The following is a 20,466-nucleotide window of genomic DNA, read 5'->3' as shown; positions in this document are numbered from 1 at the left end:
TCAGGTGCTCCTTTCCATCCTCCTACCCGCCTCCTTCCCTCCCTCAGGCAAGCTCGCACGTGCACGTGCAAACACACACACAGGCACACCCCTGGTATATTACCCTTTGCATCTTCGGTGGATCCTTCTCTTTGCTAAGTTTTGATTCATAACTTTAAAAAGTCATTTCCAAGGCCTCGTGAGTGAATAGCTACTGCTGAGAAGCCCCTAAGAAGACACAAAGAAGCTTACCAGGGCGTACAAGAAGGGTGGTGAAGAGGAGAAAGATTTCCTTGCCTTTGCTCAGAGCCCATAATTTAAATATAAAGCATTAGGTTTCCACGTATTGGTTCCTACCTGGCCTTTCTTAAGCACCTTCTGCAGGCCGGAGAAGAGAGCCAGTGAAGGAAGAGCAGAGGTGGTTAGAAAACGATTTGGAGCATACCCAGGGTATGTAGTCCTAGGGTACAAGCTGATTTGTCTCATTGCTTGCATTCATGATACCAATACCTGGACAGCTCAATTGTTGCAGATTCTCACATGAAGAAGTCCTTCCTGGCACCTTAGGACTGACTTTGGGAGCAATAAATGCATGAGTTTGCCTGGGATTTCACAGGTGAGCTGGCCAACGCTCACTAAAACTGTGGCAGTCCATGAGTTGTCCTCCATTTCCCCAGAAAAACTTAGGGACTATGACAGTGTTATCATAAGAAAACTACGTTTTTAGATACCCTGTTGTTTCCCAGCACTGGTCTCTAAAATGATTTTCAAATAGTAGGAATAGAGAGGCCAGTTGGTTGCATTGCCTATTGTTAACCTGATAATCCAGGCAGAGGTAGTTGCTTAAATCAGACAAGCCGGTATCTCCATTTCTGCAGTGGCTCTTGGCTAGGTCATTATTGTTTATCAAACATTTCCAGAGGGAATGAAAAACCAACTCATGAAGATCTGTAGGACCTGCTCTTACTGACTGTGAATGAGGGCTTCCCTCGACATCCTCCCTTGCCGTTCAGACTGTTTTCAAATCCCATAAATATAAACATGTGGCTCTTCAAGCGCATCTGTAGATAATAACTTCAGGGGCCTTCCTGTTTACTTGGCAATACCCATTTCCCAGCCAAATAAACTCTGCGACAGAGAGCTGAGGTGTTTATTGGGCCAGTCTCGGCTGGGATTGAGTTAACAGGAAACACCCACTCTTGCAGAAATGTCTGATGATTAAATATTTGGGGGACAGGGGACACCAGGGGTCAAAAGCCCTACAGAAATTGCTTTCCTCTTCCGCCTGTCGTTTCAGTGAGAAACAGAGCAGCCATGATAAACATGGCCAACCAGTCTGGGCCTAGCAAAGCTCCACAGCGGGGTTGTTCATGGGCTGCACAGCCTGTGATGCGGAGAGGAGGGAAGAAGTGCAGACGAAAAAGCCAGGAGCATCCCTCCCCATACCACAGGGTGCCTGCCATCCGGTGGAGGGATAGAAAAGGCTGATGTACATCCATCACGGCAGAGCTCCTCAGTCTTCTGCCTGGCTACCCTGTTCTAATGAGCAGGGTATTCTCACATCAGCTGTCCATAAAGCCTGACCTAAGAATTTAGGGAGAGCTTCTAGCCCAGTGGTCCTCAACTGGTGGAGATTTTGCCATCCAGAGGACACTGGGCAAGTCTAGAGGCCTTTTTGGTTCCCATAAGTAGAGAGGTGCTACTAGCATCTAGTAGGTAGAGGCCAGGGACTCTGTTAACATCCTACGATGCACAGGACAGCATCCCTGACCCACACAGAAGAATTATCCAGCCTGAAACGTCTAGCCCAATGCCTCTCCGTAAACCAAGAAACTGCGACCTAGAGGAGTAAAGTGATTTGCACTAACCCTTCCTGCTGGACAAACCTGGAGAAGAAAGCCACTGGGCCCACCTCCCTTGTGAATGCCTTTTAAAGTCAAACAGACGTTTAGTTTAAAAAAATAAATAAATACACATCCTCAAAAGAGTTGCAAACAAACTCCGTGGCCTAAGTTCACCCAAGTGCTTGTAGGATGTTTCCTGTTCTTAGAAATTAACTGTTTCCAAGATTTCTTAGAAAACAATGCCAAAGGGTTTTAAGAATAACCAGATCCTCTTAAAGGCTTCTAACTCTCGCTATGACGTGGGCCAGCGTGGCCAGTGACTTCCTGGTTCCATCTTTGCGGACTGTGGTAAGCAAAGCACACAGCAAGCACAGGACATAGAGAAAGCAACCACTGTGCCCCAGGCCCTCCACCTTATCGCCAGGGAGGGACTTACCGAAAATAAACAATGGCTAAGAAAAAAAAACAAAACTCTAAACTATGGTTATGTTCACTAGTAGGATTTTTCTGAGGCTAGAGCCTTCCAGGCCAAGGTCCATTTTTACTCATTCTTGGGCTTTGGTTGACTATTTTTAAGAACCCAAAAGAGATGGTGGGAAGGAAAATAGATTACCCCTATGTCTGGGCTGCCCAAGATCTTCCGAGTAAAGCCAGGGGTTCACTTGCTGGGCCCCGTTCATGTTCCCAGAAATTAGAATCACAAAAGCATCAGCGCTGTCGTGTATACACCCTGACTGGTCCCACAGCTGGAGGAAGGGCCTTCCCTAAGGATGGGGTGAGTGCTGCTCCTTCAGACACAAGCTAATAAGGAAGTGAGTTCACTGCTAGAAGCTTTGCCCACCCCTCTAGGAGGAGGACAAACCAAGAAGACAGTGCTTACCAATATTTTTTCTCCCCTCTGACCAGCAATATAAGATCTCTGCTCTTACCCAACCCTGGCAAGTGGTAAGACCAGTAAGTGCCCAGGTGTAGGCGGGAGTAGGTGTCAGACTAGAGAGAAACCGCGGATGAGAAAAGACCCAGTGTACACACATAACAAAACCAAAAAAGCCATTTTATTGAAAATTAAATTCAAACTTCAAATTAATATTACAATCATGAGAAAAATGCCAAATAATTCAATTTACAGTTGCAACATACAATACAAATAGTCCCTTTGAAGTTAAGAGTAAACTCATCCACAATCATGACCTGTGGCACAAAGCAGAATTTGTACAATATGTGCATGGAAAGCAAATCTTGGGCAATAGCAATTGGAAAAAATAAAAATGAAAGCTTGTATTTACACAAAACGCTACAAATACTTTTCGTTCCACAGAAATCTAAGAATGGTAAAGCATATCCAGAAAATGGAATTTTATTCAGAATACCTAAGAAATGACTGTAAGTTATGGTTTTGGCTGATATATTTCAAAGTACTGCATTAAAAAGCAAACAATTATTTGTAAACATGAAGTAAACAAACATCTAAAAAATTCTCACATAGAAAATATTTTTTTAAATGCATTATCTTTTTAAGAACAACAAATTCAAGGTTTGGAAGGATCATCTTTATTGTGTTTATTATTGTTCTTTCAAATACCGTAGGTATAATGATTACTTTTGCTAATGCTTTGTGTTTCCATGTATTCACCTATATTCTGGGCCAGTCTCTTTTCTCAGAAATGGAGGGAACCCTTTAAGCCAGCTCACACATCTCCTCCCTTCTGAATTACCATGGATGGTCCCTAGTGGGATTTCTCTGCTCATTTTTAAAGGGCCCTGGGTGGGGACAGGGGAGGGGGGGGTGCGGTTAGTGAAACAGCCCAAAGAGAAACAATCATCTGTTGAGTCTCTCAGTTCCAGGCTGGATGTCATTCCACTCATCTAAAACCAAAGCTGTAGTACCTGTTCTGGAACTCTGACATAGGTTAAAATTTGTGAGACAACTGAAATTTAGGATAAAAATGTGGCTGTGTTGGTCACGCTGTGAATTCCTGCAGTGTTTGTGCTGCATACGGAACCATGCTATTTTAACCCCCAGGAAATAGAGTGTTGACTAGTACATGGTTCCATAGTAGTAGTTAGACTTTGCTTTGGTCTTGAAATCACAAATCATACACATGACCCAGTGCAAATTAAGGGTTCAGTAAAAAGAAAAAGAGAAGGAAAGAAAAAAAGAAAAAACCCACAAAATTTTAACCCCTAGGCCAAAAAAGGACAGAATTTGTTCTAAGAAATGTGAATTACTCCATTGGGGTGGTTGGAGTGAGGCTGGAGGGAAGAAGTGCTTGAATTTTTCCCAAGGAAAAAAAAACTTTTAAAGTGTTTCTGGGTTGCTGCCTGCAGCCACTATAATTACATTTCAACACAAAAGCATCCCGAAAGTCACTTAGTATGTGTACCATAAACTTAAAAAAGCCCTTTTAACATTAAAAAATAATGTACAAATATAGTATCTTTTTTATTAAATAGGATGCAGCTGGTGGTAACATTTTTATGTCAATTAATTAAAATTGAAATGTGTAACCAGACACTGGCTTTTTTAAGTGCTGCTGAAACAAACACACATATTTTACACTTACAAATAAATGGACAGTGGTGTGCTTCAAGCTACCACACACAAACAATAAATAGTATCAATTACTACTTCCATCTTACTTAAGGAATAGAAAAGTGGCTTATTTTTCTAAGCATACTTGGTATACAACCTTTAGAAGGCAAAGTGTTTTGTTCTGTTTTCCCTTCAATTTTTATTAGGAGTCAGGACGAATTCCAAGGGAGACTCCTAGGCAAGAAGCACAGGTCCAATCGCCCCACAAAAGCTGTCCTGCATTGCTGGGCAACCTACAAAGGTGGGCTTGAGAATGACTAGAGAGCGAGGAGGCTTCTGGGGGCTGGAGGAAAATCTCTGCTAAGTTCTGCTTGGGAGGGCACAGGATTCACATGAAGGGGCCCTGACCTGTGTGGGCAGAGAGCAGGGATTGGCCTGCTGGTGTCATCAAATGATACTGGTTTGGATTGAGGATTTGCACTTGGGGATTTGATATGTGGTAGCCAGGAGTGGTCAAAATGCATCCTACAGAAGGGCGCTAGCTCAAATTCACACACAGCAGTAGACACCAAACTGCACATACCCCCGCCCTCCCTTGTATAACATACAAATGCCAAAGGCTGTATGTAGGTCCCCATACGGGATGTGTGCCCTCTCCGATCAGCTACCTGCTGGAACTTGGCTGCCACTTCAGATGACCTGTTCCCAAAAGACAGTGACATCTTTCTGCTCCTTTAAATGCAAATTCTGTGGAAAGCTGCCAGGGGGCTGTTGGGTAAGGCAGATTTGGGTTCCCCTGATTTACTGTTTGGTAAGGCTGGTTGGGTGCGAATCCCTGGTGCAATTTTGCTCTCCTGTACTATGCGTATCATGATTGATCCTTTATCCCATGTGTGACTTTAATGTCTTCGCTATGAAGCCTGGAGATTTAGAGTTTTGCTTAACTATAAAACCACAGAACATTTTTCTGCAGTTCAATGATTCATTTGTGCTTGTCTTTTTAATATGACCACAGTCATAATTACCCCCCCAAAATTAGGAAACTGCATCACTTTAGCATTTCATGCTGATAAGGGGCAACGTAGGTGAAAAAGGGTTAAGAGTTGTTTTGTAAATCCCTAATTATTGCTTTAAAAGGCAAAGCTGTGTTAGAGGCAATCAAAGATCTGAAAGAACTAAACATGGCATTTCCTTCATACATCACAAAAACAAGCTACATCTAAAATATTTGGAGATGGAAGTACTTTTAAAAATCACATTGTGCATGGATGAACTGAAATTGCTTAGCAATATTTCAGATATGGCTCTAGCCCACTGAAGAAATTTGTTACTTAATAAAGAGCACTTTTAGAGACCGAAGTCAACATATCAATACACTAAGAAATGTTTCAAGGGTCCAAATGTTATTAAATAATTATAAATATATCTTTAAAGTTATATGACCATTCACGTTAGCAAGTTACCTCAGATTTTACACATATTCATAATTTAAAAAAAAAAACAAATAACACACAGCCAAACGCAAACACTATCTATACCATTATGGCTATAATAAGGTATTGCCATTTTCAGTTTTGCATAAAAGGAGAAGGAAGGTTTTAGGGATGGGGTTTCTTTTTGGTTAAATGGGAAAGGGGGGAAGTATCCAAAAGTAAAATAAAATAATCTATCCTGATCAGTATTTTTGAAGTCACTTTCTTAGAGTAGGAAAAAAAAAAACTGAACCAAACAGTTCAAATGAGTACCTGCAGCAAGTCTGAAAGCAAAGTTTGAAACAGTGATTCTGAATGGATCGTACTGCAATGGGAGCATCCATTCTACCTCTTGTCCCTTTACGTGCACCTTGACCGGCTTTGTAAGCGGGTCGGCAGAGCGCACTGGTCCGTACACAGCTGCAACCGTGAGGGTGTGTGGTTTCAAAGCACAGAGAGGAAGCGGCTTTGCTCTTCTCTCTCCTGAACCTGGAGTCCACCTCTCTGAACTGGCATAGGAACAGGTGATTTACGATAACAGACCGAACAACAACAACAAAATACCTTTTCTCTTGTTTGTTCCTTTGCAAAAGCACATCTTAAATAGTCAACAATCTGAAACCTGATTGTGATCATCTCTCTTGGGCCTTCTGCTTCTCAATAGCTACCCTCTCGTGGTTGCAAGACCATGACTGAGTGAATGAAAAAATCTTCTAAAAAATAGGCACTTTGTAGATAGCTAATTAATATACATATATATGCACCCTTTCTATATATGTATATATCGATACGTGTGGGACGTGGCCCCCGGGCACCGCTGGGCCACAGCTGAGGAATTTCAATACGGTCGCCAAACAGATTCATCCATTCTGCCACTAGAATTCAAAACGGTTGGGGAACTGCTGTGGCTTCCGTCAGCGTCAACACCATCATTCTGGTTAGGCAAATTTGGATTTAATAGCGTGCTGCCATTCGAGGTGGTGGTGCACGGCGGGAGCATTCTGGAAGGAGACCGGTCTCCCCCCGGCACCATGGGGAACTGATAGGATCCTGACGAAGTGCCATAGTAGAGATATGGAGTGCTGCTGGTCTGGAAGGGTCCGCTCTGGCTTTGGGAGGAGCCGGGGTAGGGTGGTGGCAGGTAGGTGTGGTAGTGGGTGGTGGCGGACATGCCGAGGGACATGCCTGAGGTGACTGGCGGGGTGTAAGTAAAGGTGGCTGGATAGTGCATTCGTGGGTTGGAGAAGCGGCTCTCAGTGAGGGATGAAATGCTGGGGAACTGCCTGGGGTCTGAAAAAGGGCCCAGCTCTGAAGCACCTAAAAATTATAACAGAAGATGGGGGGAAAATCTGTAAATATCAATTAAAATAATGATAGAATCGTTACAAGAAAAAAAGAAAACTTTAGCTTTCCCAAAAAGGAACAGCAAGCCATAAACAGACCTTCAAATGCACCAGTCACTGTACAGTCTTCCCCCGCCCCCCACTTTACAGTCTTAATAGCATTTATCCTTAAGTTCTTCACCCCCAGAGACTCCCAAAGGGCTTTAAAAACCCAAACGTGTGCTAGGTCATGTGTGTAAACCAACCCAACACTCTGATCATACAGGTTCACTCACCAGACTTAAGACCGAATCTTCATTGACTTTTTTTCTCTTTTTGTTTCCCGTTGCACTTCAGATATTTGAAGTGACACTTTTACTAAATCAAACAAGTTTATTTTCCTCAACTCAATATAAAAGAAATTCCAAAATAATAAGTTTTATTATTAGTACTCTTGGCAGGGCTCCTTCATCAATGAAGGGACATCAAAAAGATACCCTAACATGTTCCTATCATTTCTTTTAAACCCTTAAAAGAATTTAAAATCTTGTTATAAGCTTCATCTTAGTATTAGTGAATCAAACCAGATTTCAATGTAGTCTGAAACTATCTTCTCTGGGTGCATATAGGGAGGGTCAGCTGGATAAGCAGGTTTTAAAAGTGAGAGGGGCAGGAAGGCTTAGTGCCTTCGGAATCAAGTCTTGATGGGAGACTTAGGATCTGATTTAGGCCAGGTGCTGACAGTAGCTTTTGTGAAAGGCTCGATGCCTAGGGCACATTAAGAGGAGGGCCCCTCCCCACCCACCTACCAGACACGTGCTCCACATCCTACAGAATCAGCTTCAGGTTGATTTGAAGCAGTAACCTAGAGGCAAAATGGTTCTCCCCTGAAAAGTGAAGTCCTTAAACTTCTAAAGCTAGCAGTAGGCCTCCTTGATAGATATTTCTGGTGCCTAACCTATGAAACCACAGTTGTAAACCATTTAACATGAAAACTAGTTTTATGAAATGACTAAAAATAGTCATTATAGTGGTGATCCTTAAGTATTGTGCTAATTATGATCTTCTAGAATTGACAGAATTGTGGCAAGCCTTTTTATAGTACCAATGCTCTTATTAAGATTTTGATTCCTTCTAAAATCTTCCAATTATTTGGACCACATATTTGCTTTTCCTATAGCTTTTAGCTATAAAGGGAAGGACTTAGCAATTCCAGAAGACCTTAGTGAATAGTTACTCCACCAGTCCCATTTTTATTCAGCCCTTGTTCTTGGATACTACAATGTTTATTAAAGGAATAACCCCAACACTTTTCTTTAAAGGTGCTGGTTGAAGGTTGTCAATTTCTGTTAAAATGCACCCTGCTTAGGATCTTCATAAAATGCTAGGGGGAGGTTAAGTGCCATGATGTGCATTTGTAATAAAAAGCGACTATTTAAAAGCAACATGTAGTTAACAAAACTCACAAATTGGACAGTTACCAATCAGACAGCCCAGCCCAGCCCAGCCCTGCCCCGCCCAGCAATTGTGAAAAGTCTCACCTGCCTGGCTCTTCTTACTGAGAGTGGAAGGCCAGAGGCAGAAGTCAGAGGTGGCAGTGTCATCATCTGTAAAATGAGGGGGATGAGCTCTAAGTTCCCTTCCAGCTCTAAAGTTCTAAGACCATGAATTCCAAGATAGAAGGAGAAGCAAGAGCCTGAGGGGAAGGGTAGACAGAGAGGTTCCCCTTCCTCATTAGTAGTTTCCCAGAGTCCACAGGCCCAGAAGCAGAGGGTAGAAAGCTAGTGAGCAGCCTCTAATGCCAGAAGCAAACACTTTCAAGATGACAAACCAAAACTGACACAGCCCAGGCAATCACTTCTCTGCTTTTTGTAAATTCTTCCATTCTCAACTTGCCTCTACCTGACCCCTCCCCCAAATGAAATTCTGACAAGCTCAAGTTTAAAAATGTGCAAGTAGTGATTATGACAGAATCAGATATGGGAGCAGAGCAGCTGTAAGCATCTCCCCCGCCCGATGCCTTTGCACTGTCTTACACAATACAGACACTAAGTGGAGGCCACAGATGTCCCTCAGCCGGCCTGTGCACCGCTGAGCATCCAGGTGACCCTGAGCTGGCAGAGCTAACAGCTCTAGGCAGGTCACTTCTGCAGGCATTAAGTTCAATGCTGAGCTCATATGAGGAAAGGCAGAATAACGTGGGCGATGGAAATTGGAAAGAAGCTGCAGTTACAATGTCATCGTTTGCCCCCCACAGAAGCACAGAGTTCACACAAATAGATATGTTACTGTAAAAAATGCTTCTCATGTGTATTTGTACTTTAAAATACACTGTAGTAATAATTAAAATTCCATATGGTTTTACTTATTTTGATGCAGAAGCCTCATTAAAACCCTTTATGTGGGGCCCTGGCGGTAAACTCCAATATGGTTTTGAATTTACCACTCCCCCAACCTTCTTCTCCATTTTACCTGATACATTTTGCTGATGTTTTTATTATCCATCACATGCCAGGATCGCTGTACCTTTTTTGGTTTATGGATGTTAGCTAACACAAATTGACATTCATTTTTCAATTAATGAGCTCTGGTTGTGGTTTATAGAAAGCAATGCAACAAATTTCCGCTAGGTTTACAATATTCTGACCAATCGCTTCTTGTCATTTCAGTCTGTAATGTCTTGAGGATTAACTCTTTCTTGACAAAGACAGCTACTGTAGACTTTAAAGGGATTACAGGATAATCTTTATAACTTAAAAAAATCATAGAATTTTCTGGAATCTGTTTAGTCATTTTATGTTACCAATATATTTCAGTAAACATACTGCAATGTGTTCTGTATGAAGAAATAGCAACAATTTGCCATGGTACAATATGAGATCTCTTATGTAATAATCTATGATGGGGAGGTAAGAGGAATCCTAGGCTTAAAAAGAGAGAATATAAACTCCTTCTTAATCTTAAATTTATTTATAATAATTGTTATAGAAGCAAATAATATAAATTTTCTTTCATTGAAGAGGGTTGTATCTATACTTTCTAATCTCTGTTTTGTACATGAACTCAGGTTTCCTTTTAGACCTCCTTCTGGGGTTATTTTGGACATTGTGTCCTGAAGTACTCATACCTTGTGTCACTGGCCACATTACAGTCACAAACTTAAAAAAAAAAAAAAGAACTGAGGATTACATTAACTAAAGTATACAAAATGTAAATTTGACTTATTAAAAGAGTCCAAAGATTACAGCCTAGAGAGTTTTAAAAGTAGTACTACCCCAATCTAATTTTATAAATGTAAAACCAACACTCAACAACTGCCCCAGTGATGTGCCTGGTGCCTGGTAGCCTCAGAGCACCCCAGAGCCGGGTTAAAACTCCTGACTACACCTACCAAGTAAACAAAGCCATTGGTGGTTTGGGAACCTTCTTAAAATGAGAAGGAACAACTTTCATATATCCATTTTTTTGTTGTTATCCATGTGTCTCTTCCATGTCCAAAACACATTACGCTTTGCTAAACAGTGGAAGTTGCTCAGAAGTTGAGGATGCTACAGTCAATACGAGATTACCTGGTTCTGAGAGTTTCAAAATGTCATGTGCCTACACTTGGTGGTGTCTGGAAGGCTGCCAGGAGTTACTGGAAGCCCAAGATAAACATGGTTTGTCTTCCATCTTCCTGATGGGTTTTTATTCAACTTAGGCAAAGGAATACACTATATAGTAAATATGAATATGATATGGAGGAGAATGCAACACTTAGGTGAATTTTTAGATAAACAAATAAAAAATAACTTCAACAAAATTTTGTACTTGTGAAGCTTTAGGCTATGCCCCCAGATCCCCTAAGTATCCAAGTACCCCTTCTGCTAGTTGGAGTACTCTGATGGAAAAGTCTAAACTCCTAACTTACTGCTTAGATAACTATAATCTAAGCCTGTTTGACAAATAGGAAAGGTGAAATCCAGAGAAGGGAAGCCATTTATTCCACATCCCAAAATCACACACCTTGAGAGGCAGAGCCACCACTAGATCAACCTCTTTGACTTCTAACAAAGGACATGCAATATTAGTTACCCTTAAGGAATTTGGTTAACATGATCACAGATCTCTATCCATCTATATGTATGTGAGTGTATATATATGTATGTATGCATACTCACCTGCTATCTTAGAGGTCTGTTTGTCTAAATAGAAAATACTTCAATAAATTCTTTTGGTGCCTAAGTGTTGCCCCAACCAGAGTTACTATCTTTGGGATACTACTAACAACTCTTTTAGGCATTATTGTTCATCTAATCTGCTAAACAGTAGGCAATTAGTTCAGTTGCTCAGGGCAAAATGTGAATGAGGGCCAGTTGCGGTGGATCACTCCTATAATCCTAGCACTCTGGGAGGCCAAGGTGGGAGGATCACTTGAGGTCAGGAGTTCGAGACCAGCCTGAGCAAGAGCGAGACCCTGTCTCTACTAAAAACAGCAAAAATTAGCCGGGCTTGGTGGTGTGTGCCTGCCAGCTACTTGGAAGGCTGAGGCAGGAGGAGCGCTTGAGCCCAGGAGTTTGAAGTTGCCGTGAGCTGGGCTGACACCACGGCACTCTAGCCCAGGCGACAGAGCGAGACTCTACCTTAAAAATGAAGAAAGAAAAGAAAATGTGAATGAGACCAAGGTCAAGGGTTTGATCCCTTTAGGACCTCCTGGCTTCCTACAGATGCACTTCATTCCAAAGCTGCTGTCTGCAGCCCTAGCCACAGCCAGACAGCTTGCAAACAAATGTAGCTGTCATAAAGAGAGCTACGAGAACCTCGCTCATTAAAGCAGCAGCGGCAGTTTTTAACAACCGACTATACATAAGGGAAGAATACATTATAAAATGTCTACGATGCTGAAATAAAAATGGAGTCAATGTTAAAAGTAAAAAAAACATCTTGCACCTCCCTACAAGGTCTACGAGGCAAAAGGAAATAGCCTCTCTTTACCCACCCAGGTTTCTTGGGTCTTCAGAAGAAGTGGAAAGTATGTGAAATCAAGAGGAGGGAATACAAGAGAATCTGTGACCTGCTTTAATTCTCAGGGCCTGCAGTCCCTGTGACATCTCTCACACACTGCTTTCTCATGCTACTCACGCTGGGGGACGTGTGACTCCCTCCCGGAGAGCTGTTGAGGACAGAGATCTAATACTTCTCTGTCTCCCCTTCTGTGCTTACTACCACTTACTACTTGACATTTCCAGGCCTTTACTCTAACATACATTTCCCCGCTTGGTAGGCCCTCAATAAATAACAGTTGACCAAAAATGGGCAAGGGGATCTCTAGAATGAAAGGAAATCAGAGTTTGAGAAGAATAACAGACAGGGTACTTGCCATTTGGGGCTGTCAGCTGGGAAACACTGTACCCGTGTTATCTTCTCCTCTAAACAGCAGATTTTACACACCCCAGCTGAGGAGGCAGATTGGGGCAGGAAAAAGGAAAAGGGGCCTTGAATCTAGACTGAACATATGTTGGCATATTCAGAGTCCCCGACCCTACTTTTTTTTTACGTGAGGGCATAAAGGTACGGAATGAAAAGCCATCATACTTCCCAGCAATGAGGTGTTAACTTCAAAGCTTCATTGGGGCCTTTTAAATGGTAGGAGTTATTGCTTCAACAAATCTCAAATAAAGCCTAAGACCTTTTTATTAACCCCCTCACAGTGTTCCTTCTGTTGGAACATTTAATACACAAGATCTACGCAGGGCTGCTTCTCCTCTGGCACCAAGAATCTTCTTCCCCTGTTACAGCCTTCTGGCTGCCCCCTCTTCCCAACTGTTTTATTGTGAAATTTCCTATTCCACTTCTGTTCCAATAGCATTTATTTTTCTATATCACTCTTTTGGACCCTGACTCCTTTGTTGAATTATTAGCTGTTTTTCAGTCTGTTCTCTCCAACTATAAAGTCAGCTTTGGATGGTAAAGGAATTATTTTCCTCTCATATCCATCTCAGAACCTAGTACACAGTAAGAGGTTAAAATGAAAAAAATATGTTGAGTGTACAGCTGGAAGAATAAATGAATAAGTAAATGAATCTAAAGATCAGAAACTCTGTACAATAGCTAATACATTTTGACACATTAAAGAAAAATCAGATACTAAGCAATGTTGACATGGAACCTAAAATGTAATCCAAATAAGTTCCATACCTATAAAACCTTGTAAAACTCTCTTTACAGAGCAGTCAAAGCTATTCCCAAGCATCATTAATTACATCACACTGCAAACAGGGGCCCCACAAACAGCAGTTGCCACTAGTAAACGGATGCCTCTGGTTTCCTACCGGTGTTATTCCCACTCCATTCCCGGCGCCCGTCCTGCCTCAGAGCCAGTATCTGTGTATAGGTCCACACTGGGGAGCCCCAGGGAGACAAGACAAAGGGGAAAAGGGGCCAGGCCAGCCCTCCAGAGGGCCATGGCCTGCTGGAAGGTTACTCCACTCACCCTCGATCATGATTCAGGGTTAATCACCTGCCACTAAGGTCATGGTCTTTATTCTGAGTGAGTAAAGTTAACAGAAGGTGAAACTCGCATCCTGCATGAATTTCTACACTAGTATATAGAAGCAGTATGTCAGAGTCACCAAGAATCATAGGTGACTTTTACAGATGAAGACATGGAGGCCTCCAGATGAGGTAGATCCCAGTGGCAGCACGAGACTCCAGTGTTCTACCCTACCTCTGCTATCTGCTGCATGCCAGTGGAAAAATGTAGAGGATCTGCCTTGAGCTTCCTGAGATCTGCATTCTGTGAACACACACACGAAAGAGGAAATTCTCCCACTTGCATACTACCTTTACAAGCCACAGGGGTGGCAGAGCCTTAAGACCAGAGTGTATCACCACTTAATCAAGCATAGTTCAGACACCTTTCAGAAGGCATGCTGAGCAGCTCTGCAATAAAGGAGTGAAAAATAAGGAGGCTACGGGCATACTCAGAATCCTTTGCCCTCCTCTTCCAAGGTCACATCCCACTGATCCTCAGTGTGGACCTTCTTACTCATAGGGTGACATACACTTAGGATCCTTCTGGGGTCTTTGCTCATGCTCTCCCCAGTGTCCACCACTTCCCCTTCTTTGCCTGAGCAAGGTAAGTAAGCACTGTCTTCACAGTTCGCTACCACATAAGGACATCCTGGGTATACACATTTTTATCATAACCTTTTCTTTACCATACAAGCCTTGGCTATTTATGTATATAAATCTTACCACTGCATGCATTCTAAAGTATTACCGTTGGTTTTAGGTAAGTATTTTCACTTTCCAACTAAAGAGAAGGCAAATTAACAGTAACAATCACATATGCTTCTTTTAGATCCTGGCTAATGCATAGTATGGTGCTGAGAAAAGATGGATGCTTAAAAAAACTTTCCTAAACAAATGTACAACTAGCACAGTCTCAAGCAGGCAACATGCTAGTAATACATAAACAAATGTATTACTAGCATAGTCTCAAGCAGGCAACATGACAGAAGCAGAAATGCTATATAAACACTATCCAAAAATCAAGTTTAGACTACATGCAAAATATAACTTTGCATTTCCACACTCAGGTTCCAAGGGGTCAATTTTTCAAATTTCCCTGAATTTCTCCCCTCACGCTAAAAAATAATCAAATTTGTCTATCACCAAATTAGTTTTACTTTTAATCTTTACATAATAATCAGGAAAATATATCATATATGGGAAACATGAAATGGATCATGCTGATGGAGAAGAAACCAGCAAAGTAAGAATGTGAAATCAATTTCTTTTAAGATAATGAAATGACTAGAAAACTCCACAGTTTTGCAAAAGAGCAGAAAAGTGCCTCAACTATCCAGTATAAATATTTGTTTTCCGTGTTGTAATGAATTGTACTTTTCCACTGCATGCTCACAAATTCTGAAAGACCAGCTGATTCTAAGGCTAAGAAAAGTATGTTATGCTGAAGGAAAAAGAGAAAGAAAAAAAACCTGGCAATTTTCAGAAACTTCAACCATTCCTTAACCCCACCCCCCCTTATTTTGAGGATATTGTTGGAATAATATATTTCCTTTTTGTAAAGGGAAAAGTGGCAGGCAGAAGATGTTCAAGTGTATGTGTATGCATATAGGGAGGGAGAGTAAGAGGGAAGGAAGGAGCCAAAGGAGGGGGAGAGAAAAGGGAGGGAAAAAAAGAGAGATCTTCTTGCTAGGCCTTGATTAAGAACTTTTTAAATCCTAGGAAGGGTGGATAGTCTTTGAAACCAGATCTGCTGCAGGAAGGAGGCCAGCACCCAGGACACCGTGTCTTTCAGAAGGGGCCACCCACGGTGCCGTGGCGGTCATATGACCGCTCTGTCACATCCTGAAGCCATTTCCAGCCCATGCACACGTCTGTGCTCCCATTTAGAGAGGATGGGATATATTGGGAACACACATATGGAAACACTTTCAGAGAATCAGTTTCCATGAAATTCATAATGAGCCAAGTGGCTTCAGATGTGGTTGCGTTCCTCCGATTAGCCAGGAAAAAAAAAAAAAGGAAAAAAAGGAGGAAAAAAGGGACAAATCTACCCTTTCAGACCTTATTTCAGTTTCAGAAAAATTAAAAACCACTAATGACTTATGGCTACCAAAACATGGAGTCACAATTAAGAGGAGGAACTAGGAAAACCAGGGAAAGCGGCTTAAAAGCGATAGCCTTTCCCTCCTAAAAATAACAGCTTGAATATAGGCAATCTTATCTTAAATCAGGGGGAGGCTTTCCTGGGATGGTATCTGCCTTTAGAGCGGCATAATTACTTTTCTGACATCCTGGCGGAGGGTAGTGCGCGTGCGCATGCGCCAGTGAGGAGGCGGGCGGAGGCGGGGCGCTGGGGAGCCAGGCAGAGGCTACAAGACCAGCTCTTATTTGATAACATATGTGGTCAATTAAGATTATTTTAAAAATTGCAACTAAATGATAAATTGTTCCTAAGTAAATCTTTCAAAAAAGGCTGAATTCAGAGGGGACAGCCTGGTATTTTCCTGTGGGCTGTGCTAGTGGTAACTTGGACTATATTAAAAGCAGAAATTTATGAACTGGTTGAGATGTTATATATTAGACACCAAAGCCTAGCTGATAGGAAGGCATGAAATACAAGAAGGGGACTAATGGGGGAGGGTTTTTAAAGAGGGACATTTAACTGATATTAGTAAGTTAAAACATTATTTTTTATATTAAAACAAAACAGGCATATTCTGGAATAAAGTTCACATGAATTTTCAGACAAAACAGGAGACTTGAAAATATCCTGCTTAGGGGCTTGGGGTTGTTTTGTGTTATATCAACAGAATGGGGAGAGCAGGAGTAGGGAAGAAGTCCTAGAGTTCCTCTGCCCTTTGGGGTGCTTCAGTTGAAAAATCTTAGTAGCTTTTCCTTCCGGCTCGGTAGCAACAAGCTAAACCCCTTGTGCAGGAATGCTCTGACTCGAATCTGCTTGATGATGGGCTAGGAACCAGAACTGTCCATTGCTTCACAGACCAGTCTTTGCTTTCCATATAAGTCCTATCAGCGGTCTCCAACTGTTTTGGCACCAGGGACCGTTTTCATGGAAGACAATTTTTCCATGGACTGGGGAAGGGGCGGATGCTTTCAGGATCATTCAAGCGCATTACATTTATTGTGCATTTTATTTCTATTATTATTACATTGTAACATATAATGAAATAATTATACAACTAACCATAGGTTGGGGCCCCCTGCATAAGTGATTTAATACTCACAGTATCCCACGGTGTTAACAAAAATTGACTAAGAGGAAAGTAGCTAACCAAACAACTGAGACACCACAGCTCAGATCATTAGAGGAGCTTTACTCCACTGAAGCACGTATGTACAATATGTCATTAAACCCTCCGTCAGGTAGACAACATCACTGACCTCACTTTATGGTTAGTAAAACTTAAGCTCAAGAGAAATTAAGTGATTTCCTCGAGGTTACAGACCAGTACAAGGTGGCCCAGGACCTGGGCCCAGAACTGTGGGGCCCTGCTGCTGCTGTCTCTTCTAAGGTGTAGGGATTCAGAAAATTTTCATGTGAATTCTAGGAGACTGGCCGTGGCTACCTGGAGGACAATGATGGAAAGGGTTCTGATCGATTACCAATGACAGCCCAGGGGATGGAGATGGGCGGGTGGAACGGGAGGCGGATGTGTGCCGCTTATTTGCCATCCTTAACCCAACCCCAGGGTTCTGATATTTTACCACCTATGTTCTGAATGATCTGAGCAAATCATGTTTTATATTCCTCAGCTTACCTCATTAGATAACACTCTAGTAAGTAGGAACTGGTAACAGTACATGGCAAATACCAAACATCTCCATCTCAAAAGGGCATTCTTTCTTACCAGTACTATTTGAACTAGTAGAGCCAGAGAAGAAGGAAACTGAAAAGACTGGGTCCAAGCTAGAAAATATTTACATGAATTGAGAATGAGAATCCCCAAATTCCTGATTAACCCCACATACCCAGCTCCAGGTCCAACCCAACTCTTCTGTAAAAAACCATGACTGAGAAGAGAGATGCCTGTTGAGGTAGGAAAAAAAAGCTACGAAAGCAAACAGTCACTACAGAGGCCACATTCCACCACCTCCTGAACATAAATACCGTGTTATCAGATAGTTTGAATTCTCTGCCTCCTAAAGTAGGAATAGACCTGGTCCTCTATATCTAAAACCAACCTGGTCTAAAACTATCCCTCTATCCAAGTCTAGTGCTGATTCGGGAGAGCAGCCTAGGAAAAGGGAGAGTCGGCTCCAGGCAGCAGCTGCTTTCAAGGCAGAATCACACAAAACCTGACAAACGTGGGCCATAATTTTTAAAAATACAATCTACCCAAATGGACCTCAAAAGGCTTAGTGCCCAGGTGTGATCCAACAGCCCTGAGACCATTCTGCCCTTAAAGCATGTGGCTCGCTCAAACTGCCCAGTGCCCCTAGACCAGGAACTTAGATTGCCAAAGTGCTATTCAATCTTTATAAATCAGCTCAAAGAGATAAAGTCATCCCAGTTCTAACACAATCTGTATTAATCTAGGATCCAAGCCACAGACTTTAAGCCTCAAACTGTATCCTGCTAGGACCTATTCTTATTTTTGCCCTCTCCCCTTCTACAGCCAGATGCATCCACTTACCTGCTCCCCAGTGTAGGCCTGGGTTGATCAGGCCCTGAGATTGGTTCCTGCCCCAGGAGAAAATATATAAGGGGTCCTGGTTGTGACAGAAGCTTGCCTTATAATCGAGATCCACTTTTGTTTGTGTGTTGTATCTTCTGCTCAGGTGGCTTATCTGGGTTCCTGAATCCTTGTCTTGTTTGACTTTCTGGTTCCTCAGGATTTCTTTGTTCATGCCTGCCTACCTGTTCTGTGACTTCATGTCATGCTCTGTTACTCAGGTATGTGTGTATTTCTAGATCTCTGTATCAGGTGCACACAAACATTTGCAGGAGCAATAGTCTTGTCCCAACTTAGCTTTCCAGTCTTGTCCCTCCTACTCTTTATGAACTCTACAATCCAGCCAAACGGGACCCTTCTGCATTTTCTGTACTACTCTGCTTTTCCCACATTCCTGCCTCGCTTTACATGATTCCCTTGGCCCTTAGTGTCCCCGCCCGGCTTCCACCCTATCTCAGTCTCTTGAAATTCTAAGCAGCATTTAAAATGTACCTTACAATCTCCTTGTGCCTCACAAGCTTCTTGCCATGTTCCCAGTCTGGCCCATAATAACCTCTCCTTCCTCTGCATTTACTTTGTTCTTCATTTGTATGTCTCTTACATACAGATTGTGCAGAGGAGCAACAATCACCTTGTCACTCCTGCTAGCCTTTAAACTCCTTAAGAATGGGAACTCTGTCCTACTTATCTTTAAATGTGCTGTAGCTCCTCTCGGTTACAGACAAAAAGTATTTAAATGTGTGCGAAGAAAAAAAATGATGGCAATACCAGATCTGGCCTAAATCCTTGTCTCTAATTGCAGTTTATGTGTGCCTTCTGACTTCTGCCTATGCATCTTCAACCAGCTGCCTTTCCTGACCTACTACACCTGTGTTTACCTAAAACCCGAAGGGCGCAAGTTACTTCCAGACCTACAACTCTGCTCTGGCTACCAGTTCTGCACCTCTTGTTCTAACCTGTTCCCTAGCTTGCTCCCTTTATCCTATGAATAAAAACTGTTTGTGACTTTTTCAGTCCCAGCAAACTATCAGGTCCCATATCAACCTGACTCTCAAAAATAATAATTAAATGAAGAGATAACATCTCCGATTCTGCCTTTTAAGTTTTCTGTTTTTACATACATTTGGTTTTACTTGCACAAAAAGCCGGTGAGGCGGGCATGATAGGTACCAACTGATGATGAAGCTTCGTCAAAGAAAGATCTCACTAGCCCAAGGATGCAGCTAATTAGTGGCAGAGCTGAAATGAAATTGCTGGGTTTCCTAATTTGTGTCCCTTTTCCCCCACAAGACTTGCATCATTAGCATCTACTACTTTTTATCCAAACAGAAGTCTTGATAGGGGAAAGGACGGTATTTCTTTTAAAATAGGAGACATTTCACTTAATTTATTTTCTAAAGCCATGACTGGTATGTCTTCTCACATTGGATGTTTATTTATATCCAATGATATCAGAAACCAGACTTCTACCTTTTATTTAACTGAAAAACTGACTTACTTAGAAAAGAATCTCTTTTCTTTGTTGCTAGGATTTAGCCTCAAACCATGTCCAAGAGTCTCTGTACTATCCTGAGACAATATTCCTTATGTAACTTCTGAATCCAAACGTAGTGTTGTAGTAACTCGTCCCTCTGACAGTCTCAGAGTTTTTCCACTCAAGCCCTGCACACAGAATTAACTCAAAACTTCTGCAAGAAAAATGTCCCTTTTAGAGTTTGATTTGGCATCAATTTCAAAGAGCTGTTTGTATATTTTAGAATATGTAGAATTTTCCTTTGATTGAAACCTCTCTTTTAACAATGGACAAGAGATGATTTCTCTTCTGAGTGATTTAAACAAAAACAAACACATCTTAGTTACATAGAGCCTTGTTCTCAAAGTGGTTTTTTTGAGAGAAATCAAATCCTACAGATTGTTAAGCATTTGGCAAAAGCCTTCAAACAGCCAAAGCCAAATAGTGAGATTTTCCTTGTTGTAGGAGATAAACAAATACTAGAGCAAATAAAAAAAAAAAAAAAAGGGACCTCCTTTCACTTTCTACTGTGCTCGATAACATTCCCCTCTCAACATACACACCCACCCCTTGGGAGGGGTTTCATCTTCAATGTTCAT

General features: G+C 41.9%; 1 protein-coding gene across 3 annotated transcripts in view; it reads right to left on the bottom strand.

Moving 5' to 3' along the window:
* Positions 1–2,856: 2,856 nt before the first annotated feature.
* The window catches only part of RUNX2 (RUNX family transcription factor 2), a 126,485-nt gene continuing 108,875 nt past the window's right edge, over positions 2,857–20,466 (bottom strand). For 2 of the 3 annotated variants that reach the window (XM_045542081.1, XM_045542083.1), the window contains 2 exons: positions 8,692–8,757; positions 2,857–7,145 (listed from right to left, as the gene is read on the bottom strand). In XM_045542081.1, the coding sequence (XP_045398037.1) occupies positions 6,667–7,145; positions 8,692–8,757 (545 nt within the window). In that variant the 3' untranslated portion in view covers positions 2,857–6,666. The remainder of the gene's footprint in view (positions 7,146–8,691; positions 8,758–20,466) is intronic. The other variant, XM_045542082.1, reaches the window with a different exon arrangement.

This window comes from Lemur catta, chromosome 2 (genome assembly GCF_020740605.2).
Source record: "Lemur catta isolate mLemCat1 chromosome 2, mLemCat1.pri, whole genome shotgun sequence".
In the NCBI taxonomy this organism is placed as follows: domain Eukaryota; kingdom Metazoa; phylum Chordata; class Mammalia; order Primates; family Lemuridae; genus Lemur; species Lemur catta.
Note: the sequence above shows the minus strand (reverse complement) of the source record. Positions and strands in the feature narration are given on the sequence as shown.